This window comes from Chinchilla lanigera, unplaced genomic scaffold (assembly GCF_000276665.1).
Source record: "Chinchilla lanigera isolate Chin_1 unplaced genomic scaffold, ChiLan1.0 scaffold00075, whole genome shotgun sequence".
Classification (NCBI taxonomy): domain Eukaryota; kingdom Metazoa; phylum Chordata; class Mammalia; order Rodentia; family Chinchillidae; genus Chinchilla; species Chinchilla lanigera.
Window position 1 is genome coordinate 10,695,587 of NW_004955476.1, and position 23,578 is coordinate 10,719,164.

Genomic DNA, 23,578 nt, shown 5'->3' on the forward strand with positions numbered 1-23,578 from the left:
AGAAAGGGATATGATTCCACTCAGCATTACTCATTTTATGGGGCACTGAAATACTGCCTGATGTTATACCACACACTACACCATAACTTCCATTTTCCCTCAAGACTTCCTTAAGAAATCACGAATTTAGACTACTTGAAACTCTACTGAATTTAATTTGTTATTTAGAATTTGAGAATTCATGCCTATTGAAATATTTAATAGATTTAATGTGTTCCTTCTCTTCTTCATAACTGTACTGATACCTGAGACACACTATGTGATAGTGTAGTTGGTAATTTGCATGGGATGTTGTACTTATTAAACTTTCAACTCTCCTAAGGCACAGACTGAGATAAAAATGGTTTCTAAAGTTTATCAGATGAATGCAGCTCTTAACAGTTTAAAAGCTTCATGGTAGCCTGCTGTGATTACCTCTGTATTCCCAGCACTCTGGGAAGCTGAAGTAGAAAGGTCACAAATTCAAGCCCAGACTGGGCAACTTCCTGACTTACTAAGACTTTGTCTAAAAATAAAAAATAAGAAAAAGGGCTGAGGGTGCAGCTCAGTGTGAAGACTCTGGGTTTAATCCTCAGTACCACAAAAAAAAATAAAAGTCTCATAGTAGAGGTCTTTCATCCCCACTGTACAGATAATTTGGATCAGACATGTATTTTGTTTAAAGACTTTCAACCTACTTCTAATTTTTAGAATCCAATAGGTTTCACATTAAAATCTGGCTATCTACTTTTTTCTTCAGTAAGACACAGATTTTCCAATTCAACAGAATTTCTATTCTACTTACATCACATGCCAACTATCTAAATCCTACAGAAAGCTGAATTTGTAACCTCTGTAATTATTACTGATCATCTCTCTCCCTTATCAGTTAATCTATGGATCTATCTGACACGAGCACTTATCAGAAATAGCATCTAACTTCTAAAGTGAACATATTGTGGATTCAACATAAACTACTTTATTGATTCATATTGTTAATTTGTAGGTCATCATTAATTGAAAACATTCCACTTTTTAAAATATTACCATTAACAATTTAGGTACATAAGGAAAAAATGAGTAATGCCCTCTCATATTAATTACAATAAAGTCACAGAATACAGAGAGTAAAAAATGTGTCTTACTTTATTTGATGTCTATTATGCTTTCTTATTTTGACTAAAGCATTTAAACTATTAACCCTTGACAGTATAGCATGATCTTTGCTGGCCACATTACGCCTTCCAGCTCACTTCCTATTATCTATTAGTAGAAGAGCATAACATCAGAAAGGAATAGGGAGAGCTGAATACCAGTCTTTTGTTCAGTCTTTGCATCTTAAGTTGGACTAGAAGCTATCTCAGATCACTTCCAGCTCAAATTTCATAATCCTGAAAAAAGTCTGATTACTCAGAATATTCCAACTTCACAGACAGAAGAATAAAGAAATGATCTTGAGAGTCAGCAATTGATATTTCATTAGAGAATGAGAAACTGAGGCAGATCCACTATCAGTCATGTGGAGACGGGCTTTGTGGTCAGGCCTCACCAAGGAGGAACCCTAGCAAAGATACCAGGATTTTAGTTGGAAACCCAAAGAGCTATGCTCTAGGAGTAGACAATGGAAATAAAAGCAGTCCTCACAAAAAGGGAAGCAGCCTCCAGTGAGCTCAGCCTATAATAAGGTCACCTGTTCAACTCTAGCTTCCAGAAGCAAAAGTAAATCTCTCATTTAAAGCCTCAAATTATCTTTGCAATTTTTCATGAGTGAAGTCAACCATTCAATCAAAATGTGCTGTACCTTACAGGAGATAAGGTCAAATGACCAAAAATTAAGGGAGAAAAAAGACCAAGGAAAAAGATAGAGGTGAAATGGATCTACAAAAGGTCCAGATATTGGGGTTTATGGGCAAATTTTAAACATATGTGATTGATAGGCTCAAGAAATTAATGAGAAGATGAGTTCAGCAGAAGACTGAAAATTATGAAAGAAGGATCAAGTGGAAATTTTAATACAATAAATAAAATGAAGAACTCAACAGACCGACTTTATGAGATGATTAGATGAGCTGAAGAGAGGGTAATGATGGAGAGGAAGATGGGAGATTTGAACCAGATTGAAAAATTGATCAGGATATCCCCAAAACGTTTTCCCAAGAAATACAGAATAAGTATTTCTTCAAATTCATTAGTTTGGGGATATTTACCAAAATTGATTACATGCTTTCCTGGAAAGTAAATCTCCACACATATTAAGAGACTGAAATTATATACAGTACCAGGACAGTAGGATTAAGCTAGATATCAATTTTTAAAAATTAATAAAAAGGGAAAGAAAATTTCCAAATATTTTTGTTTGTTTTGTTGTTGTTTTTGACAGGGTCCCACTCTATTGCCCAGGCTGGTCTCAAACTTATAGAATCAAGTGATCTGCCCAGCTCAGCCTCCTGAGCTCAAACATGTTTAAAAGAAGCAGTACATATACACACACCTATGTGTCAGAGAGGAAAGTACAGTGAAAACTGGAAAGTAATTTGAACCCTGTAATAATTTAAAAGACAAAATACATACAAATTTGGATCCAGCTAAAGCCAGGCTAACAGAGAAATGTATAGTCTTACATGAGAAAGTTAATGAATTAAATATCCATTTCCACAGCTTCAAAACAAAAAGAATAGCAAATTTAATACAATAAATGAAGGAAATAACAAAGAATAGGTATTAACAAAACCTAAACAATGAAGAGTATCAACAAAACTAAAGTGTAATTTCTTGAAAAGATTAATGCAGCTGAGAAACCCTGAGACAGGAGAGCCCAGAGTCCAGCTAGCTCGAGTCCCTTGCTGAGTTATTCCTCCATCCCGACTTCCTCACTGCCGCTCCTAGCCACAGCCTCACAGGTCTGTGCACACCATTGCTGTTATGTGGTCCGATAATATCCAGTACTGGCAGGAGTACTCAAGAAATGTGGAATGATCAAATATAGTTTGCTTGCTTAAACTCTCTTTAAAAAAGCAGGAACTATCACAAAGAATCAACAACTTGGACCTCATCTTCTTAAAAAAACTTTTGCACAGCGAAAGAAACCACCAACAGAGTGAAGAGACAACCCAAAGTGTGGGAAAAAATGGTTGCCAGCTGCTTTCAGGCAAAGGATTACTATGGAGAACATGTAAAAAACTCCAAAAAATTTAACCCACCAAATTTAAAGACCTAATCCAAAAACAGGCACCTGAGATGAATACATCCTTCTCAGATGAAGAAGTACAAGCACCAAATAAATATATGAAAAAATGTTCAACATCCCTGGTCTTTTGAGAGATGCAAATTAAAACAACACTGAGACTCCCATCCCAGAAAGAATGGCTATTATCAAGAAATCAACCAATAACAAATGCCAGAGGGGCTGCCAGGAAAAAGGAACCCTTCTGCACTGTTGGTGGGAGTGTAGACTGGTGCAACCACCATGGAAATCAGTGTGGAGATTCCCTCAAAAAAACTAGGACTAGAGGTCCCATTTGACCCAGCTATTCCCCATCTGGGTATCTTCCCAAAAGAATTAAAAGCATCATATCACAGCAATACATAAACTCCCATGTTTATAGCAGCTCAGTTTGTAATAGCCAAGTCTTGGAAACAGCCCAAATGCCCATCAACTGAGGAATGGATAAAAAAGATGTGTTGTTTTTTTTTATATAATGAAGTACTATTCTGCCATAAAGAAGGGTAAGCTTGAGACATTCCTAGGTAAATGGATGCACCTTGAGACCATACTGTTCAGTGAAATAAATTGGACACATGTGTAAATACCACTTTGTTTCTCTGCTGTGAGAAACCAAAAGTGTAAATCAAGACTAAAATGTGTATTTTGTATATGGATATTATCTTCCTACTGTGAAATAGGAAGAAAATGTTCAAATGGGGAGGGGAACAAGGGAGGAAGGAGGAGAAAAGAAGGGAAAAGTAAGAAAAAGTGATAAAAAGGGAAAAAATGGAAACAAAGCTTTTGTAAATGAGGAGGGGAGGAGAAGTTGAAGGAAGGGTAGGGCAATAGGAAAAAAAGAATCAAGTTATATCATGTACAGGTACAAATTCTCTATGAAGAATGTGATCATTATGTATATCTAAAATGTACCAATAAAATCTAATTGAATAAAAAATGGAAAAGAAAAAATAGGAAAAGAAAACAGAAAAGCAGTCATATTGAATTTATATTATAGTAGTTTTTGAGTTGTCACTGTCTCCAGCCCTAATTTCATAAAATTTCTTATTTTGAAATAATTTTTTTATTTACAGAAGAGTTGCAAAAATTAGAGTAACAGCAAAGTCACGATACTGAAGAAACTCTCAAAGATACTTCACAAAGCTGAAAGTACAAAGGACAAAACACAGGAAGCCAATCCAGTCCTGGACAGGAATATTATCATCAGCAAAGGCAGGGGAATGTGCTCACTCTATCCCTAAGGTACACAGCAAGAGTAATGCAGGCAGTGCTTCAACTAGCTTCACATAAATTTTACCAAAAAACTTTATTTCTTAGCATTTCAAATGTTCTAAATTATATTTATTGTTTATTTAGTGGACTAAATACTTTATGCTTTTTTACTTCCTGTTAAAACTGAAAACACTACATAAATGTTTTCACAAACATTTTTAAGAGTCACAGAACAGACCATAACTTTTACCATTGATTTTTTTTCAGTGCTAGAGATTGAACTCAGGGCTGTTATATTACTGAACTATACCCGTCCCTTTTTTAAAAACCCTTAAATCAAGGTCTCACTAAGTTGACCAGGTTGGCCTTGAACTTGAGATCCTCCTGAATCTGTGAGTGCCAAGCAGCTGGGATTTTACCATTGATTTTAAGATCACTTTGCTGGTCTTAGCATATGGGCTCATTTGTATGGCCCCACACTATTATGCTAGAGAAAGATTTCCTGTAGCACACACACCTTCTGTGTTGGTTTGTCCACATGCTCTGTTTTATTCCTGCCTCCCAAGAATCACTAAAGGAAAATACTAAAATGTAACTGAGGAACAAATAGACGTTTCCTGAGTAAACTAGCTTGTTGATGTTACATGTTTTTCCAATAGTATGAGTATATCCATTGCTAGCAGAGGACAGCTTGCTAGGAAAGTGCGACTTAGAATTATCACAAGAAATGCTAAGTTCCAGCATCTCCTTTCAGACAAAGGGACAGGGTGAGGATACAGCTCAGTGGCATAAGCACCTGCCTGGCAAGTATGAGGTCATAAGTTCAATCCCTGCTACCAAAAAAAAAAAAAAAAAAAACAACTGCAGACAAAGAGACAAGTTAAGTGTGGAATGCATTATGTGGGGATAAGTCATTTACTTTGTACAGCTCTCCTGCAGCCTAATGGCTGCCTCTATTTCCCTTTGTTTCAAGATTTACCTTTTGAAGAAATGTTGAACAAGTCTTCATTCTTTGTGTGACAGCTCTCTAAATAGTTGACATTATTATATTTTCAGATTAAAATACCCCTCAGATCACTTATTCTGCACTTATTCAATGAATAGTTAATTGAATTCTTAAAGAAAAAAAGGAAAAGCTTGTCAGTAGGAGTCCTATGTGTGCTAAATGCTTCTGCAATAAGATCAAGTATGCTTTCCTTAAGGAGCAGAAAATCTTCGTGAGGGTGTTGACAGCATAAGCTATGGTAAAAAAGCTAAATAAAATGACGTTTTGGGGAATAATTTTTTAAATAAAAACAGACAAAAAGCCACTATTCCTTTGCTAATCCTAAATTTTTCAGAAGATTTTTAAAAAGAAACACACTTTTCAAGTTAAAAATATAAACAAACCAAAACAGAATGTATAAAACACAAAAAAAAACAGAATATAGCCAGGTATGGTACACACACCTGTAATCCCAGCACTCTGAGAGGCTGAGGCAGAAGAATCCCAATTTTTAGCCTAGTCTAGGCAACTTGACAAGATCCTGCCTCAAAATAAAAAATAAATGAATTCAAAGGGCTATGGATGTAGCTCAGTGTAAAGGTCCGGAATTCAACCCCCAGTACTGCAACTAACAACAACAGAATATACGTTTTAGATATTGGCCTAAGCTGTTTCACTCAATAAAAGTGACATTTTAAGTTAATTCTGTAAAAATATTTCTTTATAATGCTTATCCAAGATACACTGTTGCAGCAGAATTTATTCTTTAAACAGATTTTTGTTATACTAACAAGGAGCTTTATATCGGATGAACACTGTATTATTCAATTTTCTGATTATACCAATAAATTTTAATCATTTTAAATCCCAGAGCAAAGTTCACCTATAATAAAAATATTTGTTTCAGGTATTTTTCTCACACTTGTAGTTTATTTTGAGGAAGCTGCCAAATTCTATCAATTCTTCTTTCTGCCTCTTTTGTTCTGTCTTCCCAATCCTGTGTAAGTCCCACTCACCTCAGCTTTACAGCAATGCTGCAACAGTTTTACTGTTTATTCCCTTCTGTCCTACACCAGCTCCAATCTATACTACACAGAATTAACAAGTGCCTTTCAAAGTTAGATCAATGCAAGCTCAGAAATTAAATACGTTTTATTAGGGGATTTGTGCAACACAAATCTGCTGAAACCAGAATCTCTTACAATTTTACACTAGATAGCTCCTTTTAAAAAACCTGCATTATCACTTAAAAATGAGGACATTTGATTCTCTGTGCTCAGAATATTTAATACACACATTTATTGCCTCACTTACTCATGCGCTGCTTTTTTTCATTATTTAATCATTTTTTAGGTGCCCAGCTTACAAACTTCACAAAAATATAATCTCCCAAGATCAGCCTTGGTGTCTAACCGTAGTGCTATCCATGCATTTCCAGAGACCCAATAAATAGTAACTGATCATCAAGTATTTAACAATTTGAAAATCTCTATTATTTTGTTTAGTTTCCAAATTTTCTTATTTCCCATTTCCTGATCATCAGTGTGTGTGTGTGTGTGTGTGTGTGTGTGTGTGTGTGTGTGGTAATGGAGAATGAACCTGAGGCCTTTGTATTGAACTACATCCCCAACCCTCTTTACTTCTTTGAGACAGAATCTCACTAAGTCACTAGGTTGCCCAGGCTAAGCTCGAATTTGCAATCCTCCTACCTCAGACTCCAAGATGCTGCGACTGAAGGCATGTGTCACTATATATATAGCTAAGCATCAGCCTTAATCTGTCCTACAGTCTTTTACTTCATTTTCTGGGCTGCACATTTTCTTTCTAAATCAGGGATTATTTTGTTAGACTTTTTTCCCTTGAAAAACAAAGCAAAAAAGCTAGAAAAAATCAAGTTCTCTAATTTTAAAATTCAAAAAAGAGCTCACCCTTCTCATACGCAATTCTTCTAATGCTTCCAGTAAACTTGCTTTGAAATCTAACAGCTGAATAGAAAAAATCGTCTCTGAAGAACTCTGAAGAGTAAAGGGTGATGATGATGACTCAGAGTTGAAATCATTCTCCATATTAATATTTATTTCCTGTAATATAAAATGTTTTAAGTGAAAAATCATTTCTATACATTTTTCAAGTAGAAGCATACTTACTATAAAAAAACTAACAACTTGAATTCCCCAAAACAAAGGCAACTCTTTAGTACTTTTTTAGGATACCAACAATGGTTGTGATATTGCATATCGTTATCTTCAAAGTAGTTGTTCAGATTACCAAATATAAGCATGCAAGATTGGTAAAAAAAAAATTAAGCATCAACTGTTCCTTTCAATAAACCAACAGAAATCAGTAGTACAATTATCTTAGTTATCTTTTGCGTTTATGTATATATGTATATATTCTCCTTCCTTCTTTCTTTTCTCCCTTCTCTCATCCCAGTTGTTCTTTCCTTTTCAGCAGTTTCTTTCCCTTTCACAATACCTATTGTACTTTTTGGATTTTGTTTACTCTTTCAGTTTCTTACACTAGGAAGACAATACGATGTTTACACTTGCGGGTCTGATTTATTTCACTTATGAGTATAGTCTCTAGTTGCATCCATTTACCTATAAAGGTAGTTTATCTTTCTTTATAGCTGAATAACACTCCATTGTATAAAAATACCACTTCTTTTTTATCCATTCCTCAGTTGATGGGCATTTGGATTGTCTCACCCCAGAAAGAATGGCTATCATCAAGAAATCAACCAATAACAAATGGGGCTGGGGATTTAGCTCAGCGGCAAAAGCGCCTGCCTGGCAAGCGCAAGGTCATGAGTTTGGTTCCAGGTACCGGAGGGAAAAAAAAAAAAAAAAAAAAGTTCTGTGCAACCAATAACAAATGCTGGCAGGGCTGTGGGGAGAAAGGAACCGTTCTCTACTGTTGATGGGAGTGTAGACTAGTACAACCACTGTGGAAATCAGTGTAGAGATTCCTCAAAAAGTTAGGATTAGAGGTCCCATTCTACTCAGCTATTCCTCTTCTGGGTATTTTTCCAGAAGAATTGAAAACATCATACTACAGCAGTATATGTGTACCCATGTTTATAGCAGCACAATTTGTCATAGTTGAGTATTACAAATACATACTAATCAAAATTCTTAAAAACGTAATAACTTGTATCCCATAATCCTTGAGGTTTAACACTTAACAGTTTTGTTACCATTCCTTCTCTAATCTTCATACAAAAACACTGAGCAATAGCAGTTCTATTTCTCCAAGGTGAGGTCTTTTCTGGTACCTGAGTACCTTTGAAATCCAGATTTTCTGCCTCCACACTCCAGTCTTCTCTGGGCTGGTTCCTACATTGCAGGCAACACTTAGCACTTCTTCAGTTGTTTTGTGCCTAGATGGATACATGTTCCCTTCCTAAACCTTGAACACTAATAGTAATGCAATCTTTAAACGCAATAAAAATGGAAGAGCCCTGTGGTAGGTCTTTTGCTTTAAAACCAAGGTATTTAAACATTCTCTCAACCCAGACAATGTATGACTAAAGCTCCAAGAAGCCCCTTTTCAACTTTTCAATTTGAAATAGTTATTGATTCACCAGTAGTTGCAAAGAAATATACAGGGAAACCCTACGCACCACTCACTCAGCTTCCTCCAGTGTCAACAGCTTGTGTAACAAGAGCACAATGTAAAAACATGCAATCAACACTGGAACAACCTATAGAGCTTACCAGGATCTTACCAGTTACACAGCACTCACTGCGTGTGTTGTGTGTATGCTTTTATGCACCACACACACACACATGCATAGTTCTTTTAATCACAGCTACATGTCTGTCATGTACAGCTTCAAGTAAGTACCATGCAACCACCATCCAGATACAGAACTCTCAGTCCAACACAGACTCCCTCGTGCAGCCCCAACCCACTCCCTCCCAACATCCTTAACCCCTAGCAAACACTAATCTTAATCCGAATTGCAGAAGAACATGTTAGGAAAATTTGAATTATGCTGCATGGTGAAAGAAAAGAAACTTAAACCTATTAACTGAATTTAAAATGCTTCCGAATTGCTAATATACTTAAGAACCCAGTAGCAGCAAATACTCCTTTTAGAGGAAGGCAATTTTACTGTAGGTATCCAAGGAATCTTCGTAAGTGATTCTGCAAGGACAGCGAGTAGAACACAAAGATAACCAGGTATGGAAGGAGACATGGTATTGTGGGAACCACCAGAAAAAAGGAAAACAGATCCTCTGGAGATTGACCTTCTCATATACAACCCATATAGCAACTACAATATGTTTAAAGAAAGTCAAGCTTGAGACTACAGACAAAAAAGCAGTGATTTTAATCAAACTTCAAGATATTCACCAAAGTACATAATCAAAAATAGATAATTCATATGTTTTGCAGAAAATTATCTATATAGACAAAGTCTATATTTTGGCTGCACCTCTGATGGTGTAGTAAGGACCCACAGCATATCACAGCCTCTTCAGGCCTGGGAACTGAGACTTCTGGAAAACAACTCAGCAAAAAGCAAAAGAAAAACTCCAGGAATCAAGAAAGAGCTGACAGGAAAACTGGGGGAGTGGGGAATAGAAAAAATGCAGTCTGAAATGCTAACCACAGCTCCTGAGGTGGGGGACATGGCTCCGTAAGCACAACGTAAGTCCAAGAGCACTGCTCGTACCAAGAAAAGCCCACAGCTACTGTAAGCTGCAAATACAGTGTGAGGTTCTACTCTAAAGGTGACTCCTTCTACATGGCAGGCTAGAGCTGGGGAAGAAATCCACTGCAGCACCACTCGTATATGGAAGTGATATAGTCAGAAGCCATTTTGGGAAGGGGTTAATTGTTTAAGATTGAGCTACTCCAGGAATCAGAAGTCAAAGAACAATCATACTTACGGGTTCTGGAGTCACCAAGCACAGTGCCTGGGTGGGAAGTGGCCACACGAGACAGTTGTGGAGAGTGGGCAGGCTAGTCATAGATCCCCTGAGAAGTTTAAGTATCTGTGAGCTCAGGCTTGGTGGAGACAGTGGTCCCACCCTCTGTGATGAGAAGCCAGGTTGGTCCTGTGTGGTTTTCCAAGGGGGCTGGCTCAGAAAGTGAAAATTTTTAAATAAACCCTGCCAAGATTGCCCGCCAAAACCAGATGGACATGTCCCAAAAAGTCTGATAAAGGGACATTTCTTCCTTTGTGTAACCCATGCTTGTTTAACTGATGGCCTTGCAATGTAACTTGAGATGTTTAAACTCCCTCAGCAACTCATCACAACGTGCCAAATCTGTCTTTGTACCTCTCCGCTTGCTCTCCCTTTAAAAGTTCCAAAGTCCCACTGGGCGAGGTGCTAGCTCTTTGGGAGAGATCCCAGTCAGACTCACTGGTGTAAGTAAACTGCCTCCTAAACCTTCTCCATGCTATCTCTTGCCATGTTCCATCTGTTTTCTGTAACAAAAGATCTGGCATTAAGTGCAGCAGACTGCTTGAGCCCTCTCGTTGCCTACTTCCAGCACAGAGCTCGGTGGTTTGTTTGTTTTCCCCATCTGCCAAAGCGATCAAGGATACAACTTGGTTCAAATGGTGGCCACATATCAAGGTGGAGCCTCTAGACTAGAGTTGAGGAGGCACCTCACATGTGCATAAGCCATAAAGCTAGGAAGGGATTGCAGTGATTTGGGGCATACAGAAGGGCACAGATACTAAAAATCACTGGAATTAATATAACCCTCAGGCAGACAAGACTCAGTATTCCCATAAAAATTAATGATAATAACATTAAGCTTTATTAATTTTTAGCTGTTTAGTTGGCTCTATGCTATTATTGCTGAATTCTTTTCTATTGTTAATGGTGATACAGCAGAAACAAAATATATCCTAATTGTGACTCAGTATCCCTATGTTATGGTTTGTGTTTGCATGTCCCCCCAAATCCTCATGCAGTCATGGGGTGGGCTTCTAGATATATGATTGATCCATAGTCCAATGCTGGGATTATGGGTGTGAGTGCTACACCAGCCCTGGGGCAGATAGTTTTGCATATGCAAGGGAGAGAAACAGGCTGCTTGCTGCCACTCCTCCCTTTTGTTCTTGTTGCTTTGCTGTCTTCTGCCGCCATGAACTGTTGCCCTCTGCCATGTGCCACCCTGCCTTGGAGCCAGCCAAGTATGGACTGAAACCTCCATAAACTGTGAGCTAAATAAATCTTTCCTTCCTTAATTTTGGGCATTGGGTATTTTCTCTCAGCAATGAGAGAAAAGCAACTAAGACACCCTATCTGGTAGATTCCAATACTATAGTCCCTGGAAAGAAACCACTCATCCAAACACATGAGGATTTCTTTGACTCATTTCTCTTCATTTGTATTTTTGGTGGTGTTTGCTTGTTTGTCCCCTTTTGCTTTGTTTCATTTTATTTTCTTATTTTTATTTCTTTTTCTATTACCTTTTTCTAGTTTTATTTTTTATTCTTCAATTATTTATTTCACTTCTCCTTCTCCTCCTCATCTTCCTTTTCTTTCTTTTTGAAATTTTACCTTTCATTTTTTCCTTTCTCCAACACCTCTATTATTATTATTATTATTAACTTTTAGCCATTTAGTTGGCTCTATGCTATTAATGCTGAATTCTTTTTTATTGTTTGTTTTTTTTTTTGGTTTTTTTTTGTTTTTGTTTTTGTTTTGTTTTTCTCCGGTACCAGGAACCAAACTCACGACCTTGCGCATGCCAGGCAGGCGCTTTTGCCGCTGAGCTAAATCCCCAGCCCCCTTTTTATTGTTAATGTGGTATAGCTGTTGCACTCAGTAGATACATACTATATAACAATATTTGGGTTATCTTTGTGCTATATTCCAGATCTCTTTTCTATTGTTAAGAATAGCATAGTTTAGCTTTTATTACAATATGTCAATATCCAGTTTGTCTTTGATTCTATTATTAGTGGCAATTTCTTTGTTATTGTCAATGGTGGCATAGTTGTTACTTTTAATTGTTTTTACTGTAGGCCAATATTTGGTTTGTCTTTGTGTCATCAACATTATCACAGTTTGTTTTCTCCTAAATGGTGCTGGACACCATGGCCCCAGAAGAAGATTGGACACTAACAAGATCATCATATATTATGCCGAGTAGGTTAAAGAGGAATATGAACATAACTAAACATAATCAAACCAGATTCAAACCAGAGAGATCTCCACAGTAGTGACAGTTTTTCTGCCCTAACTGATCTTCAACCAATAGCACAAAAACATAGAAATATGAGAAAGCAAGGCAGTATGATGCCTCCAAAAGTCTTTAATGCCTGAAAAGCTGATCTCATAGGCATGGAAGTAGGGGAACTTAAAGGCAAAGAACTCATAAAAACAAATGGTGAAGATGTTTGAAGAAATAAAAAAAACACAAACAAATTCATAAGATGTTTAGCAAGCTTAAAAAGGATTTTATTAAATAAAGGATTTCATTAATGAAAATTTTTAACAAGCTTAGAGAAGAAACAAACCATAAATTAATTGAATTAAATAAGGTTATATAAGATATAAATGACCTTTTGGTAAAGAACTTAAAATTATGAACAGAAATCAAGCAAAAATACAAGACATGAAAAAATTCAATAGAAAGCATAGGTAGCAGAATTGACCAATATGAAAATAGAGATCAGAAATTGAAGACAAGGTACATATAGTATATCATAAACCTAGTGATTCCCTAAAAATGACAAGACACCACACAAACTGGATCCAATACCTATTAGATGACTCCAAAACAACCAACCTCAAATCTAGGGAAAGAATTCAATATTCAAGTATAAAGGACACATAGAACCCCAAATAGCCATGACCAGAAAAAACCTTTCTCTGACACATCACAATGAAAATTTCAGAAATTCAATAAAAGAAGAAACTACTAAAAGCTGTTAGATAAAAACTGCAAGTGACTTATGGCAAGCCTATCCGAATAACTGTGGACTCCTCAGTACAAACTATAAAGCCCAGGACAGTTTGGAGCAAACTTCTTTAAGCCCCAAAAGAAAACAACTGTTAACCAAGACTTTTATATCCTCCAAAATTAGCCTCCAAAATTGACAAAGAAGTAAAGACTTTCAATGACAAAGAAATCCTAAATAAATACATGACCACTAAATCAACATTGCAGAAAATACTTACCAGAGTCCTACACAGAGATAGGGAGGTCAATAGCACCAAAGAGCCTAAAGGAAAGTATACGTGTAACTAGAAAAATAGTTTAGAAAAAGGAAAAAATAAAGAAATCAGCACTGGAAAAATCTTATGATGACAGGATTCAGTAAACACCTTATAATAATAACCTCAATATCAGTGATCTTAACTCCCCAATCAAAAGACACAGACTGGCAAACTACACTTAAAAAAATACATATATTGCATAAAAGAGACAAATCTCATCCAAAAGGAAGCTCACAGGCTTGAAAGGATGGAAAATGATACTCCATGCAACTGAAGCCCAAAAGCAAGTAGCTACCTTATTTTCAGAAAGAACATACTTCAAGCCTAAACTGATCAAAGGAGATAAAGATAGCTATATGCATCAGTAAAGGTAACAATTCTTCAGAAAGAGATAATAATTGTAAATACTTAAGCATTGTATGTTGGCACACTCAATTTCATAAAGCAAAAACTACCGGACATAAAAGGCACCAAAACAATCATAGCAGAAGACTTCAATACCTCACTCTCACAAACAGGTTAACTAGACAAAATAATTAACATGGAATTTTTTCCAAAATGGAACATATCTTAGGTGATAAAGTACGCTTAAATAAATGCAGAGAATTAAAATACTCCTCTGCATTCTAGCAGATCACAGCAGAATAAAACTAGAAATCAACAGCAAAAGAAACCACAGACACTACAAAAATGCAAGATTAAACAATACATTACTCAATAATCAATGGAACACAGAAGAAATGAGGGAAGAAATTTAAAAGTTACTAGAATAAAATGATAATACAACACAATATAGCAAAACTTATGGGACACAAAGTAGTTCTAAGAGTAAAATATATAGCTGTGAATTCACACATTAAAAGAAACGATGGGTCCCAAATAAATAACCTAATGATGCATCTCAAGATCCTAGAAAAAGTGATACCAAACCAAATCCGAAGAAATTATAAAGATCAGAGAAAAAATTAATATAATTAAGACTAAAAACTTACAAAGGATCAGTGAATCAAAAGTTGGTTCTTTGAGAGGAAAACCAAGATTGTTAAACACCCAAACTTAACAAAAGAAGGAAAGAAAAAAAAATCATCAATGCAATGAGAATTGAAAAAGATGTAACCACAACTGATACCACCAAAATCTGGAAGGTTATAAGAAACTTTTTTGAAAATACATACTCCAATGAAGTGCAGAACCTTGAAGAAATGAAGAAATTTGTAGACACACAGGAATTACCAAAGTTGAACCAAGAAGATATAAAAATTCTGAATTGACCAATAACAGGTAATAAAGTATAGGCAGTAATAAAAACTATAGCAACTAAGAAAGCCAAACACCTGGTGGATTCATTGTAGAATTCTACTAGAACTTTAGGGAAGATCTAACATCAATACTCCTTAAACTCATCACAGCAACTGAAAGGGAAAGAGCTCTGCCAAAATCATTCCTGGAAGCTAGCAAAACTGGACAGGGACTTTAAAAAAAAAAAAAAAGAAAGAAAGAAAGAAAGAAAAAGAAAACTCGAGGCAGGGGCTGGGGATTTAGCTCAGCGGCAAAGCGCCTGCCTGGCAAGTGCAAGGTCGTGAGTTCGGTTCCCGGTACCAGAGAAAAACCAAAAAAAAAAAAAACTACGGGGCAATATCCTTAACACAGATCCAGAAATCCTCAAGATACTGGCAAACACAATGCAACAAAACCTCAAAAAAATCAGACATCATGACCATGATGGATTCATCCTAAGGCTGCAAGGATGGTTAAACATACATGATTAAGTCAATAAATGCACTCAATCAAGTATACCATATAAACAGGATAAAAATTATACAATCATCTCAATAGATACAGACAAAGCCTTTGACAAAATCCAGTATCGATGCACTATAAAAACCCTGACAAAAATAGGTATAGAAAGACCTAATCTCAACCTGATAAAAGCCATTTATGATATATCCACTGCCAACATCATACTATGGGGAAAAACTGAAAGCATTCCTCTAAAATCAAGAACAAGACAAGGATGTCTGTTCTCACCACTCCTATTCAATATATTACTCAAAAGTTTAGCCAGGACAATCAAGCAAGAGAAAGAAATAAAGGGTTACATATAGAAAAGAAAGAAGTCAAGCTATCCTATTCACAGATGAAATGATCCTTTACATAGAAGACCCAAAGATGACTAGAACTAATAAATAAATTCACCAAATCAGCCACACAAAATCAATACATAAAAATCAATAGTGACCCTGCACACCAATAATGAACCCCACTGAGAAAGAAATCAGGAAAACAGTCTAATTCACAATAACTTAAAAAAAGAACTTTGGAATTAACCAAACCAAGGAAGTGAAAGACATCTACACTGAAAACTATGGGAACTAAGGAAGAGGATATCAAAAATGGAAAGACATTTTCTGTTTCTGGATTGGCAAATCAATATTGTTAAAATGGACATATTACCAAAAATGACACACAGATTTAATGCTATACCAATCAAAATATCAGCACCATTCATAACAGAACTAGGAAAAAATCCTAAAACTTATACAGAGCCAGAAGAGACATGAAATAGCAAAGGAGTCCTGGACAACAGGAGAAAAGCAGCCGGCATCACAATCTCAGACTTCAAGGTACGCTATAACACTACAGTGATTTAAAAACCAGCATGTACTGGCACAGAAACAGACATGTGGATCAATGGAACAGAACCAAGGATGCAGAAACAACCCCAGGCATCTTTAGCCATCTGATCTTTGACAAAAGCTCCAAAAACATACCCTGGAGAAAAGGCAATCCTCTTTAACAAATGGTGCTGGGAAAACTGGCTATCCATATGCAGAAGAATTAATCCAAATCCACATAACTCATGCTGTACTAAAATCAAATCAAAATGGATTGAAGACATATATAAACAGAAACCCTGAATCTGCTAGAATGGAAAGAGATGGTAAAATTCTGAAAGACAGAGGCCTAGGCAAGGACTTTCTGAACTGAGTCCCAGACACACAAGAAATAACACTAACAATCAACAAATGGGACTCTATCAAATTAAAAAGCTTCTGTGCAGCAACGATAACAGTCAATAGTGTGAAGAGACAACCTACGGAATGGGAAAATTTTTTCCAGCTACTCCCCAGAGGATTAATAGCTAGAACACATAAAGAATTTTAAAAAACTAGACCCCCTCCAAAAAAATCCAATCAAAAATGGGGAATTGAAATGAACAGTTAATTCTCAGAAGAAGAAGTACGAATGGCCAATGAGTACATAAGAAAGGGCTTAGCACCTTTGGCCATTGAAGAAATACAAGTAAAAACACTGAGAGTCCATCTCACTCTTTAAAAATGGCTATCATCAAGAAATGGAATAATAACAAAGTCTCATGAGTTTGTATGGAAAAAAGAATCCTTTTACATTGTTGCAATGTAAACTAGTGCAACCACTATGGAAATAAGTATAGACAGTCCTCAGAAAACTAAAAATAGAAATTTCATTTGACACAGCTATACTACTTCTATCCTCCCCAAAGAGTTGATGATATCATATTATAGTGATACATGCATACTCATGTTGACAACAGCACAACTCATAACAGCTAAATCTTGGAAGGAGTCTATATGTCCACAGCAGATAAACGGATAAAGGAAAAAGTATATATGCAATGGCATGCGACTCAACCATAGAGAAGGATACATTTCAGTCATTTACAAGAAAATAGATGCACCTTGAGATCATAATACTAAATGAAATAGATCAGAGACAAAAGGTTAAATGTTACATGGTTTCTATATAAGAAACCCAAAGTATGAATACTTTAGGATCAAAATAAAAGATAGCAAGATAGGAAGATAGGCAGATAGGAAACAGGACAGACTGTGGAGATGGGAATGGGATTTGGGGGTAGTAGGGTAGGAGGGAAGTTAAAAGGATCAAGATATGGTATGTCTATGTATTAACTCCCCACAATGAATGTATTATTATGTACCCCAAACATATACCAACAAAAAAGAGAAAAAACAAAGACTATTTTGAAGTGATAGTAACTGACAATTTTCCAGACTTGAAACTAAAAGCTACAAATCAAGAATCTTGATGAATTCCATACTGAGTAAGGAAACTCATTCCCGGATATATCACAGTAAAGTGATCTAAAATAATCTGAAAAATCTTAAAAGCTGCCAAGGAGAAAAAGATGATACTCTTGAGGAAGCCTCACTACAGTGACAATGCTACTGAAGACAAAGGAGAGAAAAGATCAATCTATCAAAATGATACAATTTTAAACACATATGCACCTAACAATGGAGCACCAAATTACATGAAAAAACCAACCCTTCTCCAATGCATGTTCTTATCATTTTTCAAAAATCAGTTGGCTGGAGATGCACAGGTTTATTCCTAGGCTTTCCATTCTATTTCATTGGTCTATGTGTCTGTTTTACACTAATATAACTGCTGTTTTTCTTTTGTTTCTGGTTTTTTTTTTCCTGCTTGTGCTTTGTGGTACAGGAGATTTAACCCAGGGCCCAAACATGCCAGCATGTTCTCTATCACTGAGCTCTAGCTCAGTACATTACCTGTTGTTCTCATGACCACTGTTTGAAGGGTATTTTGAAGTCAGGTGGTGCGAGGCCTCCTGCTTTGCTCTTTTTGTTTAAGAAAGCTATGGCTATTCAGGTGGGGGGGTTCCACATGAGTTTTCAGGTTATTTTTTCCAGTTCTTTGAGGAATGTCATTGAATCTGTAGCTTGTTTTGAGTAGTATGTTAATTATTAATTATTATATGTTAATTATTAATTCTTCCAACCCATTAATATGGAATATCTTTCCATTTCTTGTGTCCAATTCAACTTCTTTAATCAATGTTTTATATAGTATTTTCCTTAGAGAGATCTTTTGCTTCTTTGGTTAAATTTATTCCTAGGTATTTGGGGGAGGATAGCTATTGTATTTTTTCCATTACTTATTTGTCTTTATAACTGGTATTTACTTTGCCAAATGATACAAAAGCAGTCACATAGCAATAATTTTTCCATATTTTTTAATACACTAGATGATTTTTGTCACTACTCTCCCATTCTTCAATTCTGCTTCTACAAACAGGCCTGCTTAGCCAGATGCCAAACTAGTGTATTTTATTTTCCCTCTGATATTTCCTTGTACTGAAACCTTAGTTTCCTGATTCCTATATCTTTGCCTTTGTTTTCTCATTTTGAAAAGAAAAAAAGTGATCTTCAATAACTTTCCACGAAAAAGTGAATTGGAGCTAAGTTTTTAGACATGTAACAAGTAAATGTATTGGCTTGTTTAACTAAAAAGTATAAAACGAAGTTTGGCATCAATAAGCAATGTGACCTACACCCAGATAGTTACTCTTCAGATTTGTTGGTGCTACCTCAATCTTCAGTATGAACTATATTTCAATGGGCTATCGATCCATTCGGCCAAAAGACTACAAGCAACTACCAGAGTTCCACATATCCTTTCTTGCAACAAGGAAAGGAGAGTCTGTGTCCTAACAAAAGTCCTAAGGCTCCCTATTTAGACCTGCTTGGGTTATGTTCCTAGCACTGGACTAATAACTGAGTTCAGGGGGTTGACAGAATCAAAGTTCCACACACTCAGCCTTCAGAACTGGACATAAGTCAGCCCAGGTCAATCTCACAAGCACCTCAGGCCCGAGGAAGTGAGCAGGAGAGTTAAGGAAAACACAAGGTGCTGTGTCAGGAAAGGAAAAGCACCTATGTAGGTCAGTAAACCATTGCTTTCCCTAAATCTCCAAATGAGCTAAGACACAAGATTTTAAATTATTTTTTTCCTTCAGATTAAAAGTGAGTGCCCTACTAGTGATATTTAAAATTGCACATTAAAATAACATTTTTACCTTATGAAATTCACAAGGTTTTTAAAAAATTACTCAGAACTGCCAGGCATGATGGTGCATGCCTGTAATCCCAGCACTTGGGAGGCTGAAGCAGGAGGATTGCTGCATGTTCCAGGCCAGGCCAGGCTACAGAGTGAGTTGAAGGCCAGTCTGAACTACATAAAGAGACTGTGTCTCAAAAACAAATTACTTAGAACTAGCCCAGGAATGATGGAAAAGACATTCCAACAGTTCTGGTAGAAATAGAAGGAATCCTTTCAAAAAAAAATTTACTATGTCTCAGAGTCATAAACTACACAGACCCACTGATTCAACTTCTAAGAATCTTCTAGAAAGAAACAGCTCCTAAAGGCAGAAAGTTTTTTCTTGACAAGTATTTACTACTACTTATTAATACAAATAAGAAGAAAATTAGAAACAACCTAAATATGCAGTAATAGAAAAATGGTCAGTTATCACAATCTAATCAAACACATGCCTTACAGGCAAGTATTCTACCATTAAAAACAGAACTGTGAGGGGCTGGGGATTTAACTTAGCCACACAGCGCCTGCCTGGCAAGCACAACATCATGAGTTCAATTTCTGGTAGCAGAAGAAAAACAAAAACAAAAAAAAAAACAGAACTGCTAGCTGAAGGCCAACAGACATTTGAGGGAAAGTGTCTAAATTCAAAGATCAAAACAAACTGAAAAAGCAATTCAGAGGAAGCAAAGACTAAACACTGGAAAATTTTCCATTCTTATTAAGAAAATGGCACTCTAAAAGGAAGATTCACAGAAGGAAACAGTTCTTTAAAAAATTACAGCATATAAATTTTAAAAATCAACAAAGGAGTTAGAAGACAAATTTGGAGAAATCTTACCTGGGTGCAGTAGTATGTAACTGCAGACCCAGCACTTAGGACAAGGTAGGAGAATCACTCAAGCCCAGGAGTTGGAGGCTGGCATGGGCATTATAGTGAGAACCTTTCCAAATAAGGGGAGCTGGGAAAGGAGGGAAGAAGGGAGAATAAAAAGAAAAATCAGGTATCTCACAAAAAGCCAAAGGAAAAAACAAAATTGTAATATTAGAGAATTAACATAGAAGTTCCAATAATTGTTGCCTACAAGTCTCAGACAGAGTGAACAGTTAAACTGGGAAATAAATCATCAATAATTCTCAAAATCAATTTTGCCAGAACTAAAAAATATGACGCTGCACATTGGAAGAGTTCATTAAATTCCAGCACCAAGATACATGATGGCAAAATAACTGCACTAGAAACAATGGACAGATCCTATATCTGGTGTGAATACGGAGTCCTGTCAGAACGGGACCCAAGTTGCCCTAGCAGCTGAGCATTGGGTAACAGCTATTTTTTTTCTAAACTAAAATCTCAGTATTCATTTTTAATTGCAGTGTTGGCACTTACCAATAAATAAATGGGCTTGAGGCTTTAGTTTGGGCACTCAAGTCTCTAAAAGTTTTGCCATCCTTGTCTTGTAAGCTTCAATATCCAGAATGGAAGCTAGAATAAAGAAACTAATACCTCCATTTTAAGGGGAAATTATTTCCATACTGGAATTTTACCAGCCATCCCAAATGTGATGATAGAAGATATTTTCAGACAAGCACTATCCAAGACGATTTACCTGCAATGCACCTTTTCTCAGAAAGCTACTTAAGGATTTCTAAGACAGAGGAAGATGGGGATCCAAGAAACGGCATCTTTGTCTTGGTCTCTTCCAGGTGCTATAATAAAATACCACAGTCTAAGTGGCTTAAAAATAAGGAAAATTTCTTTCTCAAAGTTCTGCAGGCTGGGAAATCCTAGACCAAAGTGCTGGCAGATTCTGGATCTGGTGAGATGCTGCTTCCTGGTTCACAGACAGCCATCTTCCTCCTACATCTTCACATGGGAAGGAAGACAGGAGCTCTCTGGAGTCTCTTCTATAACAGCACTAATCTCATTCATGAGAGTTCTGCAAACCTAACCAAAGGCCTTATCTCCCATTACCACCATATTGGAGGTTAGGTTGGAAATGAATTGGGGTGAGGGCACAAACATGCAGCCTGCAGCAATCCTACAGGAGAACAGAGAGGAACCTGAGGGCCAAGATGACATCTGTGCAGCAGAGGGAGTGGGTCAACAGGCTCTGGCAGCAATTTCCTCCTCACAATGAAATTAACAGACTCCTGATTGTTTTCTGACTGTTTTTAAATCACAAGTAAGACTTTTAATGAAAAATGTTACAGATTGAATTAATAATGAATACATTAAAAAATAAGGAATGAGGAAAAGTAAGACAACCCAAAGTGACCAGGGAAAATAACCACAGCATACAAAAGTGGTTCAGCTATGAACTGCATTTATGTAGTCATAATAGATAGATAGATATAGAATCAAGAATATCAGGTAACGTTATAGGGAGAATGGCTGATATGTAGAGAGAGAAAGGTTAAAGCAAAAAACAAAAGAAAGTCAAATAATCATTTTCATATAGAAATTTAATATAGCTTGGCATTGTGGCATATGTCTATAATCCTAGCACTTTGGGAGACTGACACAGGAGGACTGAAACTTTGAGCGCAGACTAGGCAATATAGAGGCTTAGAAACATTGTATTTCAAAAAAAGAAAAAAAAAAAAGATCTGGGATGTGACTGTGAAGGTTCTGGATTCAATCCCCAATACTGCAGAGACAGGGAGAGGGAGGGAAGAAAGGAAAGAAGTTGATTAGGTACTGTGTAAAACTTAACGCTTGAATGATCAAGAAGATCAATGCTAAGGATATTGTTTAGAGATACAAAGCAAATGTCTAAACAATCAGCTAATATAGTTTAAAGTGCAGTAACTGGTGGAGAGGAGAAAAGGGCAGCTGAGGTCCCTATTTTTCTGAACAATCCTTGCAAAAAAGATGAGTGATTTTGTTCCTCCTTTCTATAAAGTATATACAACTTTTGTAATGGAGGGGGAAACTTTATTATATGTTTTAAGTTGGTTCAAAATAAAGTCAGTTTAGTTGCAAATAATATTTCTTATATAAAATAAAATAGAATAAATTATATTAGAATATATCAGTTTTCTTCACATATGCTGTTTTATAAATGTTTCGTTTTAATTATATGCAAGTACATGTATGTATATAGATCATCGTGTGAACACTTCCTACTGTGGGTCACTGTCAAAATAAGGTCTATAATGATGTTATACATAGCATGATAAGGTGAGAATTACACCCGCCTTTGTTTTGTGAGGACATATGATTTTGGTATGTGCTTTTTAAAAAGACATGTATTTTTGTAGATCCCTATAACAGCATCCACAACACACATGGATTCAAATGTTTTTACCCCTCTAGGTTTCAGCTTCCTCATCTCTAAAGCAGAGTTAATGACACTTATTTCACCAAGTGGGAGGATTAAGATAGGTAACATATGCAAAATGCTGCCTCATACAAAGGTTAAAAGCCAGTGAAATGACACTTTGGGCTGTGTAGCTGAGTGACAGCGCACTTCCTAGCATGAATGAGGCTCTGACTTTGATCCCCAGCACTGCACAAATAAATCCAAAACCCAAAACTAAGCAAAACAAAACCAACAACGAGAAAACACATTATTCTTTTCATCTAAAAAAGATACATAATAATTTGAAACTTCATTTATACTGTACTCTTTTTTGTCTTTTTGAGACAGGGTCTTGCTGTGCAGTTCAGGCTGGCATTGAGCTCACTTTGTGGCCCAGGTTGGTCTTGAACTCACAACAATCCTCCTGCCTCAGCCTCCCAAGTGCTGGGATTACAGGTGTGCACCAGCATGCCCGGCAATACTGTACTCTTAACAGATCAAAATACTCTCACATTTCAGCACTGTTTTTAATTTCAGGATTCTCCAAAAATACATGCGCTTTCTCCTATTCTGAACTACAATTTAAATAAATTCAATGATTCCACACAGGAAAGTAGTTATCAAAAATACCATATTTTTATTTTAAGAGTTGGTTCAAACTGTCACTAATGAACCCTTATAAATAGCTAACTTATAGTAACTTAAAATACATAATTTATAATATTCATAAATATAATTATATTTACTACATATAATACATTTATATATTCATTATTTAAAA

At 36.2% G+C, this 23,578-nt stretch overlaps 1 protein-coding gene across 1 annotated transcript in view; it reads right to left on the reverse strand.

The window, feature by feature from the left end:
* Ccdc73 (coiled-coil domain containing 73) overlaps positions 1–23,578 on the reverse strand; it is a gene marked incomplete at its 5' end in the record, with an annotated part of 113,814 nt that overhangs the window by 83,057 nt on the left and 7,179 nt on the right. The window contains 1 exon segment of the mRNA XM_013502982.1: positions 7,328–7,480. Within this exon segment, the coding sequence (XP_013358436.1) occupies positions 7,328–7,465 (138 nt within the window).